This window comes from Eptatretus burgeri, chromosome 6, assembly GCF_056783735.1.
Source record: "Eptatretus burgeri isolate ZD-2024b chromosome 6, Ebu_testis_v1, whole genome shotgun sequence".
NCBI classification, from domain to species: domain Eukaryota; kingdom Metazoa; phylum Chordata; class Myxini; order Myxiniformes; family Myxinidae; genus Eptatretus; species Eptatretus burgeri.
In genome coordinates this window covers 50,477,085-50,504,441 of record NC_140966.1, presented here as the reverse complement: position 1 = coordinate 50,504,441, position 27,357 = coordinate 50,477,085, and the positions used below count along the sequence as shown (strand labels likewise).

General features: G+C 45.6%; 1 protein-coding gene across 3 annotated transcripts in view; it reads left to right on the top strand.

Moving 5' to 3' along the window:
• Positions 1-27,357, top strand: part of LOC147024757 (E3 ubiquitin-protein ligase RNF130-like) — a 64,485-nt gene that overhangs the window by 21,716 nt on the left and 15,412 nt on the right. For all 3 annotated transcript variants that reach the window (XM_085884997.1, XM_085884996.1, XM_085884995.1), the window contains exons 4-7: positions 7,110-7,363; positions 16,001-16,072; positions 19,351-19,433; positions 20,192-20,288. In XM_085884997.1, coding sequence (XP_085741123.1) covers positions 7,110-7,363; positions 16,001-16,072; positions 19,351-19,433; positions 20,192-20,288 — 506 coding nt within the window. The remainder of the gene's footprint in view (positions 1-7,109; positions 7,364-16,000; positions 16,073-19,350; positions 19,434-20,191; positions 20,289-27,357) is intronic.

Sequence of the window (27,357 nt, the reverse complement as noted above, 5' to 3'; positions counted from 1 at the left end):
TCCGAGAGGGTCACGACTGGATTGTCCGTCCGGTGGGTGACGTGCCGCGATTCGAGTTACGTGGCCATCCGCACGCCGGCGGGCGCGAATCCGCAACACTGGTGTCAGGTCGTGCGATATAAACTCATCGCCCTCCTCGTGGCACTGGTATCGGAGAACGGGAAAACGGGCTCTCCTGTCTCCAGCTAAATTCACGGGAATCGGCCCAGGGGTGAGAGAAGCGACCCCCGATTCCCTCCAAATTACGAGCGAGCTAAATTACCGCTTTACGAGAAGCAAGATGGCGTCGCAAGGCGAGCGGGAGCCGGGGGTATTAGATATGGATGTAGAATGTGTAGAATCCATGGCTCAGGACGAAATCCCCGTGCAGGAAATGTTGGTTGTACAGGAAAACGAACTCGCCCAACTGAACCCAGAGCCCGAAATAGGTGCGGCAGCGGCCGCGGTGTATGACACCTCCCCTCCCCCTCTCCACCAAAACCCCCCGATCTTTGCCGAAACGGCTTACCCAAGCGCACCCGACATGGCCCAGCTATGCGCCATGCTGGCGGCAATGACAACGAGGATGGATGCGAATACACAACAAATAAACGAAAAGATGGATGCAAACACAAATGAAATGAAAAACGAAATGAAAGGCATGAACGAAAAGATGGATGCGAATACACAGCAAATGAACAAGCAAATGAACGGAATGAACAAGCAAATGAAGGAAGAAACGAAAAAGCTGCGGGGTGAGACGCAGAACATGGGCCGATGCCTGCAGGCAGGCATGAAGGCCGTTAGCAGGGAGCTTAAAATGGCGACTCCACGTGTAGGAACGAACGAGCTGGGAGGGGGTGCAACGGCTGTCGGGCCCGCGGTGGAGGCGGGTAAGGAAAAAGTAATTTGGGAGACAAGAGACGAGGTGAAAGTAATTGGGAGGGAGAGAAAAGAACAATTAATACGGAAAGCAAGGATGAGGTACGCGGAGATCGTGAAAGAGCAAGGAGTGAAAAACAGGGAAGGACGGGAGCGACTTAAAGAGAAAGCAAGGTTGACCTACATAAAGATAAGGGAAAGACGCCAGAAAGAAGCGGAGACTAATAGACAGGAGGGGACAACAGAAACTTATAAATGTATACAGACACGGGAGACAAAAAAATAGAGGAGAGACTGCATGATAATGACAAGGCTAGAGACGCACACACACACACGGAGGTAGTGGAGGATAGTGAGGTTGAGCTCGCGGACTGGGTAGAGACCCGGTGCGAGCAGTTGGATGGCCTCCTCCAGGAACGAGGGGAGGGAGTATGCCCCCTTGAGGCGAGTCACGACCAGGTGAGTTCGGTCGTGCTTTGCGAGGTTGAGGGGAGGAGTGCTGTGGACAGATGCACGGATAGCTTGGGGGGTATAGAGGCCCCGGAGACCCTTGTGGGGACACGAATCCCCAGTGTGGTTGTCCCTGTGTGTGTGAGTGCGTCCCCGTGTGTGGAAGCGACCCCGTGTGTGAGTGGTGTGGTGGCGATGGTGCCGGAGTACGTGCTTCCCAGCACGCCGTGTGTGGATGAGGCACCGTGTGTGGAAGAGGCCGTGTGTGTGGATGAAACGGCCAGTGTGGATGAGGCACCGCGGGTGAGTGCCCCCGCGTGTGTGAGTGAGGGACGGTGTGCGGATGAAACACCGCGGTTGAGTGCCCCCGCGTGTGTGAGTGAGGCACGGTGTATGAGTGAGGCACGGTGTGTGGATGAGGAACCGCGGGTGAGTGCCCCCGCGTGTGTGAGTGGTGTGGTTTGTGTGAGGGAAATGGCACGAGTGAGTGAAAGGCCGCGAGTGCGTGGAGCCACGTGTGCGAAAGAGGTAGCATGCGTGAGTGAACGGCCGAGTGCAAGGGAGACCGTGTGTGTGAGAGAGCGGTATGTAAGGGAGATGTCGGTCGGCATGTGTGAACATGCAGCCGCGTCTCCCGGTGTGAGTTTAATGGTGAGGTGTGTTAGCGTCGTAACACGCGGGAGTGCGTGTGTAGAATGGCGACGACGGCGACATGAGAAGAAAGAAAGCCGAGTAGCGGCTGTAGTTGTTTCGCGCACCGTGCCGGGTTCACCCAGCAGTGAGCACGAGGCCCGTGCTGTGCAACGCACGAGGCCCCCACGTGCTCGCTTGCGAGAGTGAAGTCCCCGTCCGGAAACGCACGTGGTGGATTTGCCGATCCCGCGGACGGACAAAGTTTAGGCAGGATTACGGATTTGGACCGGACGGGTTCTCCACGCGATCGTGTGTGTTAAGCTCCAACGGGCAAAGCACATGTGTTCGCGTGGGGAACCCCTCGAGACGTGGGGCTTGTGTTTTTTTATGCGCACGGTGACGTCATGGCTGCACGTGGGGTTGGAATCCGGCAGGAGGGGTATCCCTGCCGGATGGTACCGTCCAAGGAGGGACGAGGTACACGTGCAGCTGCATGACGTCACGGGCAGGTGCAAAGTGCGCAAGCTGTGAGTTGCCGCGCTGGTGCTGCGCATGTGAAAAAAAAAAAGAAAAAAAAAAGCAAGCCTCACTTTCGGGTGCACAGGATTCCTGGGCAAGGGGTGGAAGACCCCCTTGACCAGGGCACAGGATGGAAACTAGTTAGGGGGAAGGGTTAGCTTAGTTAGACCGGCTCCATGGGGCAGGGGTAAGTCCTCATGGGGCCCGTGGAATGGATTAGTTAGAGGGATTGTAGCCAGATTTAGGATGGGAAAATGGGATTATTTGGAGACAGTGACAGACTTGTGGATGTGTAGAGGGGACGTAGTTTAGCTACGTAGTGTTAAAAGGAACGTGCTGTAGTTTAAGGGACGACGTGGGAGCACGAGTTAGTTAGGAGGATGGCAGAGTTCAGCGGTGAGTGTGTTGAAGAGTTGGTGAGTGAAGTGGAAGCATGTGCTTGGTGAGTGAGTGAGGCCAGCGGGTCTGTGTGAGTGGAGCGGATGGGGACTGCATGGTGCGATGAGTGATTGGGGGGAGGAGTGACTCCCGCCCAAGGGACCCCGGCGTCAGTGTAGAGTGAGTTAGGGGATTAGTCAAATTTACAAAATGGAGGTCGTTTTGCTGTTGGTGTGAATGTAGGCTCGAAACCCGTTTGGAGGGGTGCAGGAGCCCTGTTGACGGGCTGGGAGCGTGGCTGCGAAAAGTGAGTATCGCTGAGTGGGTACCCCGGGCACCAGGCTAGTCGGCCGTGGTAGGCCAAGGGCCCATGGGGGGCCGGGATAGCGTAGTGGGCACGGGTGCGCCTGATTGGTGTGGGGGCCCGGGGCGCCATTAGCCGCGTGGGCAGTGTTGTGGGCACGGGTGACCCTCGGAAAGGGGCCTGGGAAGCCAGCCTGCCACGTGTGCGTTTCAGGGGAGGTGCCATGGGGGGCACTCCCCGGTGTTTAGGGAGCTGGTAGGCTCGGAGGCAGTGTAGTGCCCCGGGGTGCCATAGCTGGAGATTCGGCAGAGGGTCGTGCCTGCCAAAGGGGGCCACGTGTCCCAGCCATGAGACCGTGTGAGGGCACGGAGAGAAAATTGGGGGGCGAGGCCCGAAATTGTGAGGACACCAACACAGGCGACGGGAATCTGGGTTGTTAGAACCAATAGTTTAAGCGAGAGGCGCTTGTTGAAAGCCCCGGGGTAGTTTAACAGTTAATGGTTAGGGTAGATTAGGAAGTGTACCCCTCCGCACCATCCATCCCCTCGCTCTCGTTGTGGGCCGCTGGACCCACTTTGGGTTAGATCGCTGAACTCTGGGGAGGCCATCCTGAGGCTTCGTTGGGCCTCGGCACAGGACGATAGCTCTCCCTTATTCCCCTCCGGGAAGGGAACGTAGGGGTTGGGAGTAGGCTAGGTGACAGGATAGGTTAGCCGAACAAAGACGATAAAGGGGGTTAGGGGACGATTTATAGTGGAGAAGTAAAAAAAAAAAAAAAAAGTTGGGGCTAAATTGGGGTTTGACAAATTAAGGGAGTGGGTATAGACAGTGACAGGCAAAGGCGATAGGTTGGGAGGGAGACCGTAGGGTAGGTCCGAGCCCGCCTTCCGAGTGGCCAGCACCACCGCACTCCCTCCACCAACCTCCACTGAACGGCAAAGGCTGGCCAGCTTCATCTGCTGGCTGCGTTGCTGCAAGGCAGAGGCCGGCCAACTTCATCTGCAGTTGTTGTTTTACTGCAAGGCCTGTGCCGGCCAGTTCGTCTGCCGGCTGTGTTTGCCTGCAGCGGCCTTCTTCTGCACGCTGTGGTTGCCTGCTCACCTTTGCCATGCCATGCCCACTGCCCCTGTTCACCAGCCCCGTTCAATTTTTGCTTGCCCCCCCTGTTCATTGCCATGTGCGCCAGGATCAGAAAGCAACAGTTTGCAAGCTGCGAGAACTGCCCTGTAGGCAGCTACAACACGGGCCTGCAGTGGCGGCCCGTGCACCGTGTTTGCGTACATCCATTCATCCATCCATTCATTGTGCTCATTGCGTGTGCCACTTGAGCTGGCACGGAGACTGCGTTTGTGCAGCCCATGCACCGTTGTGGTTCACTGCGTTCAGTTCAAAAGGGAAGGCCTTGGACTGCGTGTGAGCAGCCGGCCACGTTCCCTGTCACCTGCATTGTTTGAGCCAGAGACTGCATGCGAGCAGCCTGGCTCCCTGCTAACTGCTTTCTTTTTGCAGAGTTCAGTGATCCTGGGCCATGGTTTAGTGTAAAATTTGTAAGTTAAGGTAAGATGTACTGTAAATATGAGTGCGCCCCCGGCATGTCTGTCCTAGCGCCGGCAATTTTATTTAAGTCGTCCGTGTGAGTGAGTTTGTTTAGGTGGTTACTCAGCCCTCAGGTTATTTATTTTGGAGACACGAATACCATGAATGTCGCACTCAGGGATCCGTAGGTAAAATGTACTAGGGGAAAACTACACATGATGGCACACGAAAATTTGACGACTCGGGACGAGTCTGTAAAAAGGGGAGGGGGTAGTGTTGTGGTTAACGAAATTCGCAAACCACCATTCAGGTCCCTTAGGTGAGATATCTCTGTAAGTATATGTGTAGTTAGGCCCAAACCCGTTGTTTAGAGGGAATAAATGTCATTCACTCGGGCTGCGACCCCTCAGGATAGCCGTTTTTCTTTTACTATCTTTATTTTGGACCAGCCGCCATTACTACCACCACCAACCACGTCTCAACAGCCATCACACAACAACCACCAACCACAACGCTGCTTCACAACAACAACCACCAACCACAACGCCGCTTCACAACAACCACCAACCACAACGCCGCTTCACAACAACAGCCACGACCTTTACCGTCACAACTCGCCACCATCGTATCACCACCATTCTTGCGCCACTTGTGGGCACCGATACTGGACTCGTGCAGGGCGCGCACCGAGCAGCGTGTTCAGAAACATCACAGACTTTCCGAAGAAAACGGATCAAAAACGACTCACGCCCACTTCTGTTCCGTCCTATCGGAGAGCGTGGGGCGATTTGGCCCCACCTCCAGGGCGTTGGAGTGAGGTCGCTATATGCAAATTCATGGATCAAAAAGCATTCACGCCCACTTTTCCTCGGTCCAATGGGGAGCCAGTTAGAGGTGAAGGGTCGGAGGTAAAGGGTCAAAGGTGGGGGAGCGAGGCCACGGGGGATATAAACGGCTGCGTTTGTCAGTCAAGGAAGTTCGAGTTCGCGGTTGGGAGTTGTCGGTGGAGCTGGGAAGAAGTGGTAGTAGTCAGAGTGAAGAGGACGGAGCTGTGGAGAGGTGGCGGCGGCGAAGGCGATCGAGGGGGTGCTCGCGTCGGAGTCGGGGAGCTGCGGAGGGAGAGGCCAGCAGCGCGACCAAGGTCGAGGTGGAGACGCTCGTCGCGGGACCCGAGACAGGGTGATATCCTCCTCCCCCCCGAGCATCAACAACCCCCTCCTGTTTCCTCCCCCCCCCGCGCTGAGATAGTGCGACAAGGGGGCCCCTTTCCCACCCCCTACCAGACACTGTCCGCGAGGCCCGCGGAGTTGGGGCACCACCGCCACTTTGCGTCTCATCATCAGACGGGTAGGCCCGACACGGTCTCGGCCCCAGGCCCGCCTACCCCCCTCATCCTGGAGGGTGGTTCTTTTTCTTTTGCTTTGGGTATCTGTGTTGTCGGCGCCGTCTGTGAAGTAAAATTGTATAAGTGTTGCCGTGTGCTCGGTAGTCGGATAGCTCTGCATTGTGTTTCTCTTTTATATTTGCTTTTTGTGTAATATTGTGTTTCTTCTCCTTTTACATGTGCTTTTGGTGTAATTGTATATGTGTGCTTCCCGGTCATCGCGAAATAAATGTGAGTTATGTTGAACTGTTTTCCCGCTTCGCTTCGTCTTTTCTTTCATTGAATCTCCATCTTGCTTCACGTAAAGGGTTGGTCGTGGGCTAAAACGCCCGATAATTAATCGAACCGTCGAGGCCGACGAATAACACCGCTCGGTTATCCCGATAGTACGGAACGGGTCGCTTAAAGTGGCCCGTGTCCGAAGTCGACCTGCGGCGAGGTGCGATCGCCCGGTCTACCCTCCGTGTGGGTACTTAGGTATGTCGAATTTGGCGAGCAACCCTATCCCACGCGGGGGCCGATTGGCACGATCGTGGTGAGACCGAAAGGTCCACCCGTGACTCGTTCCCGGCGTTAGTCCGAGAGGGTCACGACTGGATTGTCCGTCCGGTGGGCGACGTGCCGCGATTCGAGTTACGTGGCCGTCCGCACGCCGGCGGGCGCGAATCCGCAACAATACCTTCTTGTTCGGGCATATATTTTGCTCACTTGTGCTCTTGTTACTGATTACAATATACAAATACATATATTGCTTTAAAATTATTTGGATCAGACTTCACTGCAATGCTTTATAAAAAAAAAAAAAAAATTATTACACTCGTCTTTTAAAAACGATAAATGTATAAACAGGCGAGCATTGGGTGGCTTTGACACCAACTCTGGTTTAATCCTAATAAGCAACATTCAAGCTTTTATGAGCTCATCTTCATGCAGTGCACATCGTCCTTTGATAAAAGTGAAGAGCTAGATCTATATGGCATTAAAATGTGTGGTGTGTTGCATTGCCTTTGCCCATTCCTAACATAATTTTCATGCTTTTTCCAGGCACAGGAATTACTGTTACAGTTATGACCTCTCGGTTTGTTGGCCGTCAACTGTGGGAATTGGCTGAGCATAAGCAACTTTGGGTAGCCATCACTCCCACTCCTCGAGTGTTTATCGACGATGGTTTCTCTTGGCGAGTGCCCATATTATGCATACTTGGGGCATCATTTGTCTTGGTCGCAGTGTCCACAATTCTGGTGATTCTCCATTACGGACCAAATGCTTGGAGATCTGCACAGGCTGCCAAGGTCGAGGTAGTGCAAGCACTTTTGATTCTTATTTTGAGTAGCAATGGTTTCTCTTTATTTTTTTGGTGAAGTTAAGTTCATACATTCCACAAAGTTCACGATATTTTTTTTTCCAAAGCATTGATGACTTTTAATAAATAATTTAGAGCCATGTCCTTCTGGTTTAAAAATGGCACAGGCTAAGCTTCGTCTCTGGATTTCTAAGGTATATCTTCAAAGGAAAAGCCAAGTAATCATTCTTTCTGTTGGAGTATTTTTTCCCCCCAGCAATGGGGTTGTCAATCAAATTTCCAAAGTTGTCATAAACATAAATCCTTTTTTTATTCCTCTTACAAGAAACAACTTTTAATATTGACAATTATTGGAGCCATTGCCAATCGGCAATCCCTTTAAATAATTTATTTCACTGGACATGTCCTGAGTATTTAAGCGCTTGCTTGCACGCACACAGGCCTGCTTCGTAATCTCCTGCAAATGGCTTCCAGTTTCAGCTGTCTGACTTCTATCCTCTGCATACAACCATCAAGTTGCATTCAATACTCAAAAGCTGGTTTTTCTTTCGGCATTCCAGCATTTACCCTTGAATAACATTCAAAGCCATAACTTATTTTAGCACCACCAAAACATTTATTTTGTGTGCCAATTGGTGGAATCTAACCCCCTCCTCCCACCCACTTCCCACCATGTGTACATATAAATATATAGATGAGCCCCAAACCAAGCAGAATCAAACAAATGATGATCCTATTGTAATCGCTGGTAAAGAAGTAAATGTCCCATTGGCAGACTAATCGTTCTTCATTTGTTTCTGAAAGTTTGCAACTTCTAATCATGATTGTGCAAGAAGCATCGAAATAAGTACGTTAAACCAAGATCCTGTCTGTCTGGTTTATTTGCGATTTGTCACCATTCTGGTATTTCCCCTGGCAGATGATCGCCCTAACATTGTGGAATTACTTGGAACTTCACAAAACGTGTTCATATTTTGACGACCAATGAATACATGCTAAATATTGCTCTGTTTAAGCATGCATGCCTGGTCACGAGCTATCTGTTTCCTGATGTTAGTTATGCATCCCTCCGATTGGAATGGCTTGCACAATGTCAGTGTGTAGACTGCGCATTCACATTTTTATCACTTTTAATATTACATGTTGTGAACACAATAATATTGGATTGTTGGATTTTTTTAATGTTAAACATGATTAGTTGATTAGTTGAGTGATTATTTTGTAACATGGCCGAAAAGATGATTTGCCGCATTGTTTTTAGAGATGTTTATGTGTCACCATTAAGTTTTCTCAAGTCATGGCCCAACTTTATTGGGTCCAATATGTAACAGTGATTTGGGTATAACCCTCTTCATTATCTGGGAACCAATTGTCGGTTGTTTTTTTTTTGTTTGTTTTTCATAAAATTTAATGAGCTTTGTTTGTTCTCCAAAAACCAAGTGTATCCTTTTAGAAATAACACTGCTCTGTGCAATTGACTTCTCTCCAGTATTCAGGCTATAGCTGTGCACCAAGTGATGCTTGGAAATTATGTTTAAGAGTTTTCTGAACTAGCGATGAACCTGTCCTTACTGACGGGATAATTCCCTAGTATTTTATGACTTGTAATCCCCCCTCCTACCAGGAGCGGTGCTGTGCCATACACATTCACATAGAAAGTTCTCCTTCCTGAAACCCACCCCACCAATTTTTTTTTAAACCACCTAAAAACCTTCACATACACACCCTGAATACAACCAGCACAGTTTTCAACTCATTCTGCTGAATGCTACATGGGTGCACATAAGAAAATCAACCCTTCTATAAAGCCATCAATAATTTATATCTCGACCTGATGACCAACCTCAGTCCGATATTTTTTAATCTTTTTTTTTTAATTTCCATGACCAACTTTGGGGTTAAACATTGGAGGCATAGCCATTAAAATTAATGCGTTCATAGCACACCTTATGCTGTGCAGTCTTGAGAAAAGGGACATGTGGAAAAGAGTCAATTCTGTGACGATGAGCGTCAAATCTATTTGGTCGAAATGGCATAATATTTTGTCAAAGTACTGCTAAACGAAAGGAGTTTTATGAAAGCGCCAATAAGGCGATTTGTGTTGTAGTGTTTAAGGAGAGTATATAATTCAATTGAAATAAAAGAAAGATTTTAAAGGCGAGAGAAAAAAATTCAGGAAGTTTACCACTGTTGATGTACTTTTACACCAGTGCTTCTCAACCTTTTTCAACTCGAGGCCCACTCTGGCTCTGAGGACATTTTCGAGGCCCATCATACAGAATCGTAATGAGAAAAATGGCAATAAAAGTTAATGCCAAAACAAATCATTATGTTTACCTTTAATGAGACACTTGAGCTTGCTTCTTGGAAATAAGATGGTCAAGTCGTGGTTTGATGGGGGACAGGCTCACACGCAAAGTGGCATTCAGTGTCTGTTTTTAGACTATTTCGTGCTTTTGATTTAGTCACAGTTGCAGTCGAGAAGCCCGATTCACAGAGATAGGTTGTGGTGAATGGTAAAAGAAATCTGATGGCACGCTTTGACAAAGAAGTGTATTCACTGCTGGCCAATATTCAGAATGAAGGTCTACTTGTGCATGCTGAAGCTTCAGACTACTGTCTGCAGAAAGTTCCATCATTTCATTTTCAAGTACAACGGACAAGGCCACATCTTCTGAAGCAGGATACACTGAGAAAGGGTTCAAAATCCAAAGATTTCCTTGCCTTGGGTCCTCTGGAAAGTAGTCTGCAAACATTTGTGATAACTCAGTCAAATTCTGGATTATGAGCCCAGATATGTCTGTATGAGGGGTGGATTCCAAAGTTTCACTCAGAAGTGGAAACATCTCAAGTTGTCCATCCTTCATTTTTCTGTTCCAAAGAACAAGCTTTTTCTTGAAGCCTTCAATTTTGCCAGCAACCAAGAACACTGAACTGTTCCTACCTTGCATTGATATGTTGAGCTGATTTAACTGGTCAAACACATCTGACAGGTAAGCCAATTTGGCAGAAAAGTTATCATTACTGTAATGATCAGCAAGTGGTGAGTGTTTCTCTTCAAGGAACATGTGGACTTCATGTCTCAGTTCAGAGGCGATTAAGCATACGTCCTCTTGAAAGCCACCTCACCTCACTGTGGTACAGAAGCTGCAAGTGATCAGAATCAAGTCTTTCACACAGTGCAGCAAAACACCTTGAGTTGAGTGCACTCTTCTTGATGAAGTTCACAGTTTTAACAGCTACATTAATTACTTCATTCAGTTCTGGTGACATCTGCTTTGTTGCCAGATTTTCTTGATGTAAGAAGCAGTGGGTCTTCTTGGCATCTGGCCCCCTCTGTTGGATCTGTTTTACAACACCACGATGGACTCCTGTCATTGATGCAGCACCATCTGTGCACACACCTACGCAGTTCTTCCAATCAATACTCTTGTCAGTGAAGTATTTGTCAAGGCAGAGCCTTACATCATCTGCAGCTGTTTTTGTGGGAAGGTCTTTGCAAAACAGTAGATCCTCATGAACATCACTGTCCCCGCAGTACCTCACGAAAACTAGCAGTAAAGCATTATTGCTAATGTCAGTAGATTCATCTAACTGAATGGAAAAATACAAACTGGCCTTTATTTTTTCCACCAGTTGGCATTCAATGTCATCACTCATTTCAACAATTCTTCTCATCACATTATCATTAGCGAGTGATACGGACTGAAGTTTGGTTGCAGCTGCCTCTCCAAGAATTTCGACACATATCAACAGCACTGGGTAAAATAAGCTCCTCCGCGATTGTGAAAGCTTTCTTGCTACGAGCAACACGAGCAGCAACCATGTAGCTGGCTTTCAATGCTGATTTTGACTGAGTTGTAAATGTTGTAATCACTTTCTGCTGTGCCTGAAGTCCAGCCCTTTTCCTCTCAAAATATTCCTTTGGCTTACCTGCACTATTCGGGTGTCGTGTTTAAGTGTCTGAAGCTTTGACGGTTTAAGCGCCTCGTTTGACAGGATTTCAGCACATTCAACACACTGTGCTTTTGGCTCAGCATCACTGCCTGCTATCGTGAATCCATATCTAATGTAATCGGGGTCATATTTCCTCACCACAACCTTTCGAGACTTTTCCGTAGCAGATTTGTCTTCTCCATCACACTTTCGTTTCAAAAATTGATCCATTTTCAGTTCAAGAAATTATCCGTGCAAGTTGAAAAGTTTACAAAAATTTCAAATTCGTGAATGCATGAACTAAGTACAAGGCACGTACATGCATACACACACATAGCATATATGCGCACGTGCACAATACACACATACACACGGATATAGTACGTTCAGATCACAGTTACATGTAGATCGAACGCGCAGAAACCACCACTGCATAAACATGACGTACATAAGCACAAAATGACTCAATCTATCTCTCTCGCGCGCGCTCGCTAGACGGTTTTCGGAAAGACGGAAGTGCAAACAGACCGAGCTGAATTCCAGCTGTGTCGTGTAAGTCTTACACTGTAAGATCAGACCCTTTTTTATATACTTCTTTTCTTTTCTTTTTTGCTGACCTCGCGGCCCACCTGTGAGGGCTCCACGTCCCACTGGTTGAGAAGCACGGTTTTACACCACCTTATTAAAATGTTACATGAGGTATTTCTACTAATGTTTAGTGTCATTTATGATGTCTCTAAAAACAGCAAGTTTCCTTTTTGGAATGATTTTCAATTTCTTTACCTCCCAGACAGGCAGACAGATTTTAAAAAATGACCTTACTACTCCGCACAAGCATGCTTGGGACAAGATTCCATACAATTTGCCAACTTCAGAGCCAAAGTACTGCTAAACTGCAGATTCTTGTTCCGAATCATGTTCCGATTCATGTTCTACGTATTAAAATATATAATTCATTCTAAATTAAGTAATTCCTTGATAATAAACTGATGTACAGTGCCTATAGAATGTCTACACCCCTTTCAAATTTTTCACCTTTTGTTGTGTTTTTGCCTGAAATTTAACTGCATTAAATCTGGTGTTTTCCACCTTTATTTACACATTGTAACCCACAACTTCCAAGTCAAAAACAAATTCTACAAATTTCAGAAAATTTATTAAAAATACAAAACTAGAATATCTTGGTTGGATAAGTGTCCAACCCCCTTATAATAGCAATTGTAAGTTAGCTCAGGTGTTACCAATCACCTTTAAAATCACACACCAAGTTAATTATCCTCCACCTGTGTTAAATTGTTGTGATTCTGATTATTTCAGAATAATTCAGCTGTTCCTGAAGGTTTTCTCTGCTGGGTAGTGCATTTCACAGCAAAGACTCGACCATAAGCACCAAGGAGCTTTCAAAAGACCTCCGGGATAAAGTTGTCGAAAGGCACAGATCAGGGGATGGGTATAAAAATATTTCAAAGGCCTTGAATATCCTTTGGAGCACAGTCAAGACAATCATTCAGAAGTGGAAGGCGTATGGTACCATCAAGACCCTGCCTAGATCAGGCCATCCCTCAAAACTAAATGACCAAGTATGGAAGAGACTGATTGGAGTCACCACCAAGAGGCCAATGGCAACTTTGAAAGAGCTACAGGCCTTTATGGCAAAGACTGGTCACTGTGTGCATGTGACAACAATATCCAAAGCCCTCAAGTCTGGCCTGTACGGTCGGGTGGCAAGAAGGAAGCCATTACTCAAAAACGCCCACCTTAAGTCCTGTTTGAGATATGCAAATAAAAACACTGGAGATTCTGAAGCCATGTCGCAAAAAGTTTTGTGGTCTGACAAAACTAACATGGATCTTTTTTGGCTGAAATGCAAAACGTTACGTTTGGCGCAAACCCAATGCAGCACATCACCAAAATAACACTATCCCTACTGTGAAGCATGGTGGTGGCAGCATCATGTTATGGGGATGTTTCTCATCAACAGGGACTGGGGCACTTGTCAGGATCAAATAGTAAATGGATGGAGCAAAATTCAGAAAAATCTTCGAGGAAAACCTGCTGCCCTCTGCGAGAAATCTGAAATTGGGACGAAAGTTCACCTTCCAGCATGATAACGACCCGAAGCACACAGTCAAAGCAACACTGGAGTGGCTAAGGATCAAAACTATAAATGTCCTTGAATGGCCCAGTCAGAGCCCCAACCGAAATCCAATCGAAAAGCTGTGGCATGGCATGAAAATTACTGTCCATCAATGCTCCCCACACAACTTGACTGAGCTTGAACAGTTTTGTACAAAAGAATGGGCAAATATTGCCCAATCAAGGTGTGCAAAGTTGGTAGAAACATCTCCCAACACTTACAGCTGTAATTGCTGTTAAAGGTGCTTATACCAAGTATTAACTCTGGGGGTGGACACTTATCCAGCCAAGATATTCTAGTTTTGTATTTTTAATTCATTTTCTGAAATTTGTAGAATTTATTTTTCACTTGGAAGCTGTGGGTTACAATGTGTAAATAAAGGTGGAACTAGAGGGGGAGCACTCGGTAGAGTGCAAAACCTCCGCCGCCAATACTGCTGGGTCACTTAAGTGAACCTGATATCCTATTCATTGTCGGTCAAAACGGATCAGACTCTACTGAACCACAATTTAATAAACTAAACTAGATCGACGCGCATGTAGAAATGCCAAAACAATAAAATCGAATTTTTTTTGAAAAAAAAGGTGGAAATTTACCTTTTTTTTTCTCTAACAAAATTTTTTTTGGGGGGGGGGGTTGGAAATCACTTAAAACATGTAGAAATGCAAAAAAAATTCAAATAATTTTCAAATAAAATTGTAATTTTTTTGAAAAAAAAGTTGCAACATTTTGATTTTTTTTTTCTCGAACAAATTTTTTTTTGGTTGAAAATGACTTAAAACATGTAGAAATGCAAAAACAAAAATTCAAATAATTTTTCAAAATGGCCGCCATAGCGGCCATATTGGACTTTGGACCAAGTCCAAAATCTAATGGCATGATCCTTGGACCATACCTAATCCCCCCACCAAGTTTCGTCGAAATCTGTCCAGCAGTTTTTCCGTAATACTGTTCACAAACAAACAGGGGTGAAAACAGTAACCTCCATCCATCTTTGATGGCGGAGATTAAAACTTCTGATTTGATGCAATTTAATTCCAGGATATAAGGCAACAAAAGGTGAAAATTTTGAAAGGGGGTTTAGACTTTCTATAATCTATTGGCACTGTATGTAGACGGACAGACAGACAGATAAAGTGAACCAATTGTTTAACCCCGCTTTTCGCTTCATGTGTGAGGGTTAAAAGAATTATTACTCTCACCTCAATTTGATTGCAGTCTGCTGTGCTCAACATAGCTAAATTTATTTGAGGAGAATGTTTGAAGATTATTTGTTGTGGGAAGGGTTGTCAAGGTCAGGTCATGCTGGATGTTTGATTGTGGGTGTGGATGGGGCCTGGTGTGTACAATAACTCATAAACTGCTGATTGGTTGCATATTACTATAAGAAAAGTAAATTAGAGGCTAAAGATCGCTAGCAGAAGAAAACATTTTGCCAAGTGGAGCAATCTCTACAGTACAGGTGTTAAAACATTTGGAAGGGTTTAAGTTGAGTGAAAACAAGTTGAACTTGTGTAATATCACTTAATTCCTGTCAACAATCACTTCCTAACTTCACAAAATTGACAGTAAGCTTTACTAAAGTAAGATAAACCTATTATATTACATCTATATATTCCTTACATAAAAATGGGAAATCACCACCCCTTCCCCTCCACTACCCTACCAACCTATTTTCCCTTTATATAATACATGGAAGGTGGGTGACAGATAATGGCAATTCCATCCATTCAGCTTACACTATATCTACACCACCAACGTTCATGTATCTACACCAACAATGTTCTTCCACTTTCTCTCCAACTGTGCTAACACTATTATTTATTTTTGTCTTTTCTTCTTTTCTCTCTTTTCTATATTTAAATATTTTTGTTTTTATGCAATTATTTTTGTCCTGCTGCATTCTCATCTGAACCCATGGCCTCTTGGTGCTAGTGTATCAAGTTCAAATCCTTGTCCATTCATCTCTACTAATATCCTTAAAATCAAGGTAAAAGTACACTGACGCCTCATGTTGAATTTGTTCTTCATGTAATTTATGTATGAGCTCTTGTGCTTCACTGAAAGCTTGAGATCACTGTGAGGCTCTTCTCCTCCCCCCTCCCCCTCCCTACTACCTTCCTTTGCCACCTTTGTAATACAGTATTTCGATGGCTTTTGATGACACTGGGTCTCAATACATTGAGACCGGGTCTTCACTTGCAATTCTGTTTTCTCTTTCTGCTTGTAAATGTCGAATTCCATCTGCGATTAGGTATATAGATTTCCACTTTGATTCTGCATTACGTGACAGTAATGTGAAAAGAATCTATGCAATGCAAAACAAAGCTGACATTTTAAATACCGCCAACTGCGTCCACGTTTTTTCAACCATTGGCATGATAATTAAGCCAAAGTTCATGTAAGCTTGCATACACCTCAAAATACCTTTTCGATCATCTGTTTTGGTGTTGTGAATCATTTGGCAAGCGTATTCTGCTTAATGCCTATTTTTCTGAACCACCAACTAATCCAACTGTCGGTCATTTCCCCTCTGTGTCTCCTGTGCACGGCATGCAGCTCAAACTTCGAAATGTGGCAAAACATGCCATCAACAGACTACCCCAGCGAGCTGTTCAGCAAGATAGCAAGGTATGTCTGTGATGTGCCGTTTCTTGCAGCATTGACGAATGCAATACTGCGCAAATATTACTTGATTATCCCCATGCAGTAGGCTGTTTATAACATTGTGCAGTTAAGAAGAGTGTAGTTGGAAGAAGCCTTTTCGGTGGTATTTGCGTAATTTGTAACCTGTTGATTGTACGTTTGTGGCTTACAGAGAAGTGTAAAATAATGTCATGGACTTTTTTTTGTTGCACAGTATAGCAATGTAAAGCAACTGCGTCGTGTGGAATCGATGCTTCTGGAATGTAACGCCCCTTTCGACTGTAGAAAAAGAGCTTGATACCTGTCAGATTAAAAATTTTCGCATTATGAATGTCTCTGGCTGAGTATTGCCAGGTCTGGCCTTTATTATTTACTAGCAAGGGTGCCTGGCGTTGCCAGGCAACGTTGGGTCCCTCTTCTCACCCCACCCTCTGAGGGATGAATTAATCGATTATGGCTGAAATAAGTCATGGTATAAATGTTTATACTCGTCGTCATATAATGAATCTGGGTAGTGTTCAGTTTCCATGTTTCTTATAAAGCGCTCACCATGTGGCTTAAGCACTCAAGCAAACACTCTATCAGAAACCGTTAAGGAACGGCTGGCTTGGCAAGCGCTAGCTAGCTGCTTGATAACTGAACACACCCCTGGACATCTCAACAGCAAACAGTACATACAGAGCACCAACAAAAGGACATTAAAAAAAAAAGTAAAGACCTCAAATATGAATCATGTCTATTTTCGTTGTAATGAAAACGTACCTTGTGATCAGTTTTAAAATGTACATAAACTCAGAGGTGATGTTGAGTGTACAAAAGTGGACATGTACATTTCATACAACTTTAAAGTGTACACCACCGGTCAAAAGTTTGAGACCACCCCCATTTTTCCAGTTTTTACTGAAATTTCAGCAGTTTAATGTTTCAATGTACTCTGAAATTAAAGCATAGAACAAATAAACAATTGCAGATAAAAAAAGAAATCGTGGAATCGTTTTGTTGAACAAAATTTAATCTAAATTTTTGACTCATCAAAGTAGCCACCTTTTGCAGATATAACAGCCGAACATACTCGTGGCATTCTTTCTACAATGGAAATCAAATATTGTTCGGAACGTTCTTCCCGACACTGTTGCAGATGTTCCCACAAATGTGTGGCACTTGTAGGTTGCTTTGCTTTGCTTTCACCCTTCTGTCCAGTTCATCCCAAACCAGCTCAATGGGGTTTACGTCTGGAGACTGTGCTGGCTATTCCATGCTGGACAACCCACAGGCCCACACAGGCCCACACATGCACCCACAGGCACGAACTCGGCTTTATATATTAGATTATTTTGTGGATAGCAAACAAAATCTGAATTTGATTGATGCTATCAAAGTTATTATTGTTTGTCATGTGTAAGTAGATCATTGGTTAATATTTTGTGCTTGAGGGAAAAAAAAAGAAAATATTTTTTGTTTGTTTGTTTTGAATGACCAAGCGAGACTTGCATGCAGCCAAGCAATAATGTTTATTATCCCCCGCCAACCAACGAAGTTGGCGGGGGATATAGAAATGGGTTCCGTCCTTCCATCCGTACGGCCGTCCGTACGTCCGTCCGTCACATTTCGTTTCCGGAGCTTAAGTACAAATCCCCTCAAGATATATTTTATGAAATTTGGTACACATATCAAGCAAGTGGTGAACTGGTGCCTTTTGATATTTAGAGATTCCCCCCCCAAAAAATTCTGTCACTTTCCATGGAAACATGTTGGTATTAAGAAATAATTGCGGTTAACCTTTGTTTCCAGAGCATAGTTGCAAAACTATTAACTATTTCTTTCTGAAATTTGGTACACACTTCAAGAATAAATTGAACTGGTGCCTTTTGCTACTTGTCCTCATTTACTATGGCGGGGGATATCGAAGACTTTGTCTTCAACGGATGCTAGTTTCTTTTCCCTTACATCACATATAAATATGGTGCTATTTAAAAAGGTAAATTGTCCTCCATTTTTAAAGCTGAACCTTATACATTTGTTGTTACATTCAGGCAGCCAAGAAAAAACAACATGCTTTTTACCCCTCAGCCTGAATTGGCAAAGGGGTATTGTCGTCATAGGCGTTGTCCGGGCGGGCATCTGTCAACTTTTGATTTCCGTCAATTTCAAGGAGAACGCCTTGTCCGATTAAATCCATTTTTGCAGGGTATGTTGGGGTTGAGTAGAGGAAGGTTCCTTTCGAAAATGGGCGTGCTGCGATTTTCAATGTGGCCTCCATGGCAGCCATCTTGAAATTGGTTTCCGTCGATTTCGAGGAGAACGCCTTGTCCGATTAAATCCATTTTTGCAGGGTGTGTTGGGGTTGAGTAGAGGAAGGTTCCTTTTGAAAATGGGCGCGCTGCGATTTTCAATGTGGCCTCCATGGCAACCAACTTGAAATTGGTTTCCGTCGATTTCGAGGAGAACGCCTTGTCCGATTAAATCCATTTTTGCAGGGTGTGTTGTGGCTGGGTAGAGGAAGATTCCTTTCGATATTCAGTGCGATGCGATATCCAATTTGGTGGCTAGGGCAGCCATCTTGAAATTGGTTTCCGGACAATAACTTGAGAACGGCTTGACAGATTGATTTTATTTTCATGGCGGTATAATGGGGGTTGTTAGTGGAAGGTTCCTTTCGATATACAGCACAATCCGATATCCAATATGGCGGCTTGGGCAGCCATCTTGAATTTGGTTTCCGGACAATAACTTGAGAACTGGTTGACGTATTCATTTCATTTTTGTGTGATATAATGGGGGTGTTTAGTGGAAGGTTCCTTTCGATATTCAGCGCAATCCGATATCCAATATGGCGGCTAGAGCAGCCATCTTGAATTTGGTTTCCGGACAATAACTTGAGAACGGACAATAACTTCACACATTTATTTTATTCTGGCGAGGTATAATGGGGTTGAGTAGAGGAAGGTTCCTTTCCAAAATGCGCATGCTGCGATTTTCACTGTGGCCGCCACAGCAGCCATCTTGAAATTGATTTCCATCAATTTCGAGGACAACGCCTTGTCCGATTAAATCCATTTTTGCTGGGTGTGTTGGGGTTGAGTAGAGGAAGGTTCCTTTCGAAAATGGGCGTGCTGCGATTTTCAATATGGCCACCATGTTGAAATTGGTTTGCGTCAAGGGGCTAAGGGGTTACGCCCGATTTGCGGTGCTATTTTTAGAATTGTACAGGGTGGCGTACAATGTGTTTTGACAAATTGTGTGGTTTCTTATCTATTGTTTAGGAAATGCAGCCAGACTCTGAACCGTGCTCCATCTGCATAGAAAGTTACAGCATGGGAGAGGTGCTCCGGGTACTGCCCTGCAGGTATGGGTTGATGAGGTTGTTGACTTCCATTCCCTTTTCCCCACCCTTTCTCTGACTCCGTAATTGCTTGTTTTGATGGCCATTCACCTTTGACTTCTGACCACCTGTGGGTGTTTGAATTTATTTGGAGTGAATGAGACCGTAAGCAGTATATTGCTACCTGTGCTAAGGGCTATAGATTTCTACTTTGTTTCTGCATTATGTGACATGTAATGCGGAAATAATCTGTGTAAGGACGAGGCGCCTTTTGTCCAGGACTATCCGAGAAGACCAGACCACTGTCAGTGATACCTTACCTGCTGTATGAAAAAGTCTCAACAGGATCTTTAACGTCCATGCACTAATACAAGCAGAGTAGGCACCCTGTGTAAGATGTAGCCACGAGATGCAGCACCTGCCTGGGAAACACCAATCCAACAGTTTATAGATGGGACAGGAATCAAATCCACACTCGACAGCTGAAAGGAAAGTTTGTGCTTCCTCGACAGCACCCTGTCGGACAAGTATTTGTACATGAGCTCCATTAAATTCATGAATATTATCCAACTGTTGGCAAAATAACATATGACTTACAAGTCAAACTTTCTATGTTCGTGTTGCATGACAAATGCTTAAAAGAATCCTTTGTACAGCTCATGAAGACTTGCAATCTTTTGTTGGACCTCTTACTTTGTTTATATTTTCTCAGCCGCAAAGTTGAGCTGTAATCAATAAACTTCATAGATTCCTTAATCATAGTGTGGTTGTGTGTGTTGCAGACACAAGTTTCACCAGCAATGCGTAGACCCTTGGTTGTTGGGGCACAGGACCTGCCCCATGTGCAAACTTGACATCCTGAAGGCTTTAGGAATCGAGGTGCGTTTGTCACAGCATTCCGGCATCTGAAATGCTGAGTACCATACTTGATCTATATTGATGGATTGAGTTCCAGACATTTAATTTTTGTGTTTATAATATTTTGATATGCTCCTGGCCATTCCCACCCATCACGTCACCGAACATTGCTGCTCTCTTTTATCCACATACAATTTACGATACTTGCTCTTGCCATGGGATTTAGGCCTAAAAATAGTTTGGTTGGCATAACATCACTGGTCCGTTTTCATTGCATTAGTTTCCACAAAGAACTTTTTTTCTTTTTTTAACGTTTATGTGTAATAAATTCTACATATTGAGGATGTTCCCATGGCTAATGCCTCAAAATTTTACCATTACCAGAACTTACCTCGTGGTTTGAATGTAAATGAGCACAAAAATGTTAATTTTAATCCCTTCTGTCATGCCAAACTTCTGTCATTTACTGGTTTTCTGCTTACTACTACTACTACTACTGCTTTCATGGTACCAAATATTCCACTTTGGGGGTTTGGCCTGGAACGTGTTTTTTTTTCACCAAAATACTTGAACTGACTGGTGAGCAATGACGTTCAACAGAATGTGACAGGAATTTGTAATGAAATGTAATTTTGCCAGGGAGCCAGTGCTAACTCACCAACTCTTCACAAAGGACACAGTGGGATCTTTAACATCCACCAAATTGTGCTGGGAGATGAGACACCCAGTTTAACATCCTTCCGAGGGACGGCACACACTGATGACTTGCCCTGCATGTGAAGCACCGCGATGACACTTTATAGCTGGGTCGGGATTCAAATCCAGACGAGACAGTTCAGCGGAGAGTGTGCATACCTTTAGGCTAACCTGACAGCCCACAATTAGATTTTTGCTCTGTCATTACAATACTAAGCAATATGGATTTGTTTTTTTTTCTTCTGCTTCCCCATTTTGATGTGATGAGCATAACGGTGGGCTTCTTAAGAGTCCGTTTATGTGTGCATGCACGCCTGTGTTTCTCTCTCTTTGTACTCGTGGAATCATTTTGAAGTGATTTTTTTTTTACCCCTCAGCCCAAATCGGCTAAGGGGTATTGTAGTCATAGGCGTTGTCTGGGCGTCTGTCAACTTTTGGTTTCCGTCAATTTCGAGGACAACACCTTGTCCGATTAAATCCATTTTTGCAGGGTGTGTTGGGGTTGAGTAGAGGAAGGATCCTTTAGAAAATGGGCGCGCTGCGATTTTCAATGTGGCCTCCATGGCAGCCATCTTGAAATTGGTTTCCGTCGATTTCGAGGAGAACGCCTTGTCCGATTAAATCCATTTTTTCAGAGTGTGTTGGGGTTGAGTCGAGGATGGGTCCTTTCGAAAATGGGCGCGCTGCGATTTTCAATGTGGCCTCGATGGCAGCCATCTTGAAATTGGTTTCCGTCGATTTTGAGAACGCCTTGTCCGATTAAATCCATTTTTGCAGGGTGTGTTGGGGTTGAGTAGAGGAAGGTTCCTTTCAAAAATGGGCGTGCTGCGATTTTCAATGTGGCCTCCTTGGCAGCCATCTTGAAATTGGTTTCCATCTATTTTGAGAACGCCTTGTCAGATTAAATCCATTTTTGCAGGGTGTGTTGGGGTTGAGTAGAGGAAGGTTCCTTTCGAAAATGGGCGTGCTGCGATTTTCAATGTGGCCTCCTTGGCAGCCATCTTGAAATTGGTTTCTGTCGATTTTGAGAATGCCTTGTCCGATTAAATCCATTTTTGCAGTGTGTTGGGGTTGGGTAGAGGAAGGATCCTTTCGATAATATAATCAGTGCGATGCGATATCCAATATGGCGGCGAGGGCAGCCATCTTGAATTTGGTTTCTGGACAATAACTTGAGAACGGCTTCACACATTGATTTTATTCTGGCGAGGTATAATGGGGTTGAGTAGAGGAAGGTTCCTTTCCAAAATGGGCATGCTGCGATTTTCACTGTGGCCGCCACGGCAGCCATCTTGAAATTGGTTTCCGTCAATTTTGAGAACGCCTTGTCCTATTAAATCCATTTTTGCTGGGTGTGTTGGGGTTGATTTAGAGGAAGGTTCCTTTCGAAAATGGGCGTGCTGCGATTTTCAATATGGCCACCATCTTGAAATTGGTTTGCGTCAAGGGTCTGAGGGGTTATGCCCGCTTTGCGGTGCTATTTTTTTTCTGTCTCTCCCTCTCTCTCTTCTCCATTTTCCACTGGCCTATCTCTTCAAGCCAGTACTCTGTCACCAATCCCCCTCCCTCTGTTTTCCATCAGCCCACCAGAAGTATAATATGGCACTTTCAAAATTATATAATTCATCCCAGATTGCTTGGCATGCATGTGCAGAAATCCCTAATAATGAAGTCAATCGAGGTGGCCTGGACATATTTCCTGCTTCCTAGATAAGGATTGCAGAATGAAACGACTAAAAATATTTTTTAAAGAAGCCCAAAATACTTGAAAGTACCGATGAGAAAGGGATGTGCCTCTGCAAAACAAAACAGTTGGAGAATGTCCCAATTAACTCATCCAAAAAGTTGATATGTTGTAGTCCGTATTACAATAACCCCTGACAATGCACGCCTGTGAGAGGCCGAACGATAAGAGATGGGTGAGTTCAAACCAAACTCCCTCTTACGGTATGACAGACCTGAGCCTCGTCCTGGTGGAGGTGTTGCTCTCTTCATCAAAGACTCTATTCCTCACTCTCCCTGCACTGCTCTCACTCCCCCACACCCCCAGGAATACCTCTGGCTTCGGCTTCCCCTCCACTCCCACCTCATGTTTATATGTGTACTGTACCGTCCACCGAACAGTGATGACTCCATCTACACCTCACTCTCCGAAAACATGGACCATCTTCTATCTTCTCATCCAAACTCTCTCTTCCTCTTATGTGGCGACTTCAATTGTCATCACGCCAGTTGGCTAGGTGTGGGTACCTCTCTCACCTGCCATGGGACATCAGCAAAAGCTTTCTGTGACTCATTGGGACTGACTCAATCGGTCAACTTCCCGACCCGGATCTCAACCAATGGTACTCCATCTCTTCTGGATCTGATTTTGACAAATTTCCCTGACAATATCTGCTGCTCTTCCTTCGCTCCAATTGGTTCTTCTGACCACGTCCTTGTTAAAGTGGACATCTCTCTGGCTGTCATCAGAGAACCACCTCACCGCCGTCGAGTCTGGCATTTCACTCAAGCCGACTGGCAGGGTCTCCGAGCAGCCATCAAACTTACAGACTGGTCTCCTATCACTACTTTCTCAAACATCAACTCATCCTGGGAATTCTTTCAAAGAAACTTGCTCTCCCTCATGCACAGATTTATCCCCTCTCGTGTTCAGTTGTCTTACCCTTCCTCCCGCCCTTGGTTTACTGAAGCTTGTGGTGAGGCAGTTGTCCTGAAACAACTTGCCTTTGCCTCATGGAAAGCAAACCCAACTGAGGGCAATCTCAGTTCTTTCCACAAAGCTCGGAACAAGTGTGTATCTACCCTCAGGAGAGCCAGAAAACAACATCTTTCTCATCTCAAGTCTGAACTCTCAAACCTCTCTCCCTCCTCAAAATCCTGGTGGCGTTTAATCAAATCTGTTTCTGGTGTATGTTCCCCCTCCATCCCCTCCCTTACCTCAAATGGCCGCACTGCTGATTCCACACGTGATAAAGCTGAATGTCTAAACTCGGTGTTTGCAGCTAAATCTTGTGTCCTAAACCCATCACTATCTCTACCCACTTTACCCAGTCGCACCCAACTGTCCCTGGACTCTGTATCCTTTTCTCCTGACAAGGTGGAGAGCTTGCTTTCAAACCTCGAGTCAGATTCTGCAACCGGTCCAGACGGCATCAGCCCACGTGTCCTCAAAGCCTGCTCTTCTGCTCTTGCTCACCCTCTCTCTGTTCTATTCACCCTCTCATTTTCCCAAGGTCATCTGCCATCTGCTTGGAAATCTGCTAACATCACTGCCCTGCATAAAAAGGTGCAAAAACAGATCCCTGTAACTACAGACCAATCAGCCTTCTCCCAATCATCAGCAAGGTTATGGAATCCATCATTGCTTCAGACATGAAATCCTTCCTCTTCTCCAATGGCTTGATTTCCAATCATCAATTTGGTTTCAGACCAGGTCACTCTACCCTGGATATGCTGCTACTGCTCTCCCATCAATGGATGGAGGTCCTCAATGCCAGACAGGAAATCCGAGCCGTATCCCTGGACATATCACGTGCTTTTGACACAGTCTGGCACCCTGCCCTACTCACCAAACTCTCTTCCCATGGTATTCAAGGCCATCTCCACTCATGGCTCGCAGACTTCCTCTCCTGTCGCAGTCAACGTGTGGCCCTAAATGGCGTTCTTTCATCCCCTCTTCCTGTGCAGGCTGGAGTTCCTCAAGGTAGCGTTCTGGGCCCTGTTCTTTTTCTGGTTTTCATCAATGATCTCTCGGACTCTCTGGAAAATCCTCTATTTCTCTTTGCCGACGACTCCACCCTCTGCCGTACCATCTGTCATCCCTCAGACCGGCAAGCAGCAGCTTCTTCGCTCACTGCAGATCTGGATAAAATCACAAGCTGGTCCAACACGTGGAACATGTCTTTCAATCCACACAAATCTCACACTCTCACTATGTCTCTTCGAAAGGACCGTTTACAAAACCCCCCCATCCACTTTCTCAACAATCCTCTGGAAGAAGTCTTTTCTTTCAAGCTTCTGGGTCTCACTATCTGCCATGACCTTTCCTGGGAAAGTCACATTTCCAACCTTGCCTCAAAAGCCAGTCGCCGACTGGGAATCCTCCGTCGTGCAAAGTCCTTCCTCGGCCCTCTTGAGCTCCTGACTACTTACAAAGCTTTTGTCCGTAGCCTGATGGAGTACTGCTCTCCCCTCTGGGCTGGTGCTCCTGCCTCCCACCTTTCTCGACTTCACGCTGTCGAAACCAGGGCTTTTAAGATCATTGGCATCTCCCGCAATGAAGCTGAGTCTTTGGGCCTCTCACTCAATCACCGCAGGTTGGTCGGTGGTCTTTCTGTCTTCTACCGACTCCTCTCCAGCCTTGCCCCCCTGCTCTCTCTGCGATTTGTCCCAACCACATTTCCACAGGGCGCTCAAGGTCCGCCAACAACCCCCTTCTGGTAAAACTACCTAAATCACGAATCACTGCTCATCTTCACTCTTTCATTCCTCTTTTTCCCGCCTTTGGAATAAACTTCCTCACTCTATTCTTTCCCATTCTTCCCTCCAGGCTTTCAAAACAGCTGTTCACCACCACCTCTTATCTTCCCCCATCCAAATCCTCGATCTTTTCTACCCCGATAATCCACCCAAGCCCACTTCCTTCAATTCTCCTGCTTTCCTTCTTGAAAGTCCCTGTAATGTCCATCTTCTCCTCGCCATATTCCCCGTCCCATCGCCATCCCTCTCCCTTCCACAGTTCACCTGTGTCTGTTCCCCAATGTTTTGTCCCTTCCACTCCCACCCCTCTTGTCTCATGCCTCCTTGCTGTGAGTTGTGTGTTAGCTCTCATACGAGCCTCGACCAAGGTATACAAAAAAAAAAAAAAAAAAAAAAAAAACCAAACCTTTTGTGCTTATTAACACCGATGGAAATGTCTTTTTTTGGGGGGGGGGTGGGGGTTGGATGCATAGTTGAGGATCTTGGAAGAGCTCGTACACTGAATAGATCAGGACATAACAGACAAAAACAGGATGCAAAACATGCATGCATGGGGTGGAAAAGTTTGACACAAAGGATGAGTGGATGGGGTGGACATGGACAAGATGAATACAGAAGGAAACTCCATGGAGGGTAAATTGTAAGGAGCGATTGGGGTGAGGTTAAAGAGGGTAGAAAAGATCATGGTTTCGGATTGGGGACGATATGAGATGGTGGTGAACAACTGTCTTGAAGACCTTGAGGGAAGGATGTGATTGAAGAGATGTGGAAGTTTATTCCACAGGCAGGAAAAAAAAGTGGAACAAATGAGTTGAGGTGGGCAGTGATCCTGGATTTCGGTAGTTTCACAAGAAGGGGGGTTCTATTCTGTTCTTGCGTATGGCAACTTGGCTGCCAAGTAGCTATCATTTATTGGAAGTGTGGCTATGCTGCTGATGCTGTGCCCCTCTACCAGTACACTGGTACTCATTTCACTTACCTCAGAAGGACGACAGGCCGAGTCAACCCCAAGAAGGGGGTGATGGTGGAACATGTGAGCCCTGCAGAAACCTGGAAAGGGGGGAGGGGGGAGCACAAAAAGTGTAGAGAGGGTTCATGACCAGAAAGGAGGTGGTAGAGGACAGAGACCACTGTGCTGTCTGCGATGGTGAAGTGATATACCCATGGACTCTGCTTCATCATGGGATATTCCAATAATTTTAAAGGCCTTGCTTTTCACAGCATCAAGCTGAGCACGGTGTGAGGAAGGGGAACCATCCCAGAGGGAAGAGCAGTACTCTATAAAGCTGCAGATGAAAGCCTCTAAGGTGGATAGTTCAGGTGTGCCAAGGAACTAAGGAAGGACTTTGTACAACAGAGGTTGCCCGGTCAGCAGCTGCCTTTGGAAGCTAACATTGAAATGTGGTTTGCCAAGAAAGATCATGGTTGATAGTGAGGCCAAGGAGTTTTGATAACTGAAACTTTCTCAAGAACATTGTGAAGAAAGTGGATGTGAGGGTTTTCCAGATAGTCCTTTCAGGAAGAGAATGGGTGTGAGATTTGTCAGTATTGAAAGACATAGGCCTATTCCAAGTGTTTGACCAGTTTGTGATTATTATTTTTTTCAAGGTAAGAAGATAGGAAAGAGGCTGCGGCCTGCCTGTCTGAAGGATCAGGGATGTCACAGCAGAGGGTGGAGTCATCAGCAAATAGATAGAGGATTTTCTATGGAGTCACAGATATCATTGATAAAGATCAGGAATAGGACTGGGCTGAAAAAACTGCCTTGGAGCACCTCCAGCCTTGACAGGGAGAAGAGATGAAAGGATTCCAATGAGTGCCCCACGTTGGTTACAGGAGTCGAGGAAGTCAGTAACCTATTTTGTGGAATTGGCCTTGGATGCCAAAGACAGACAATTTGGAAAGTAAGGCA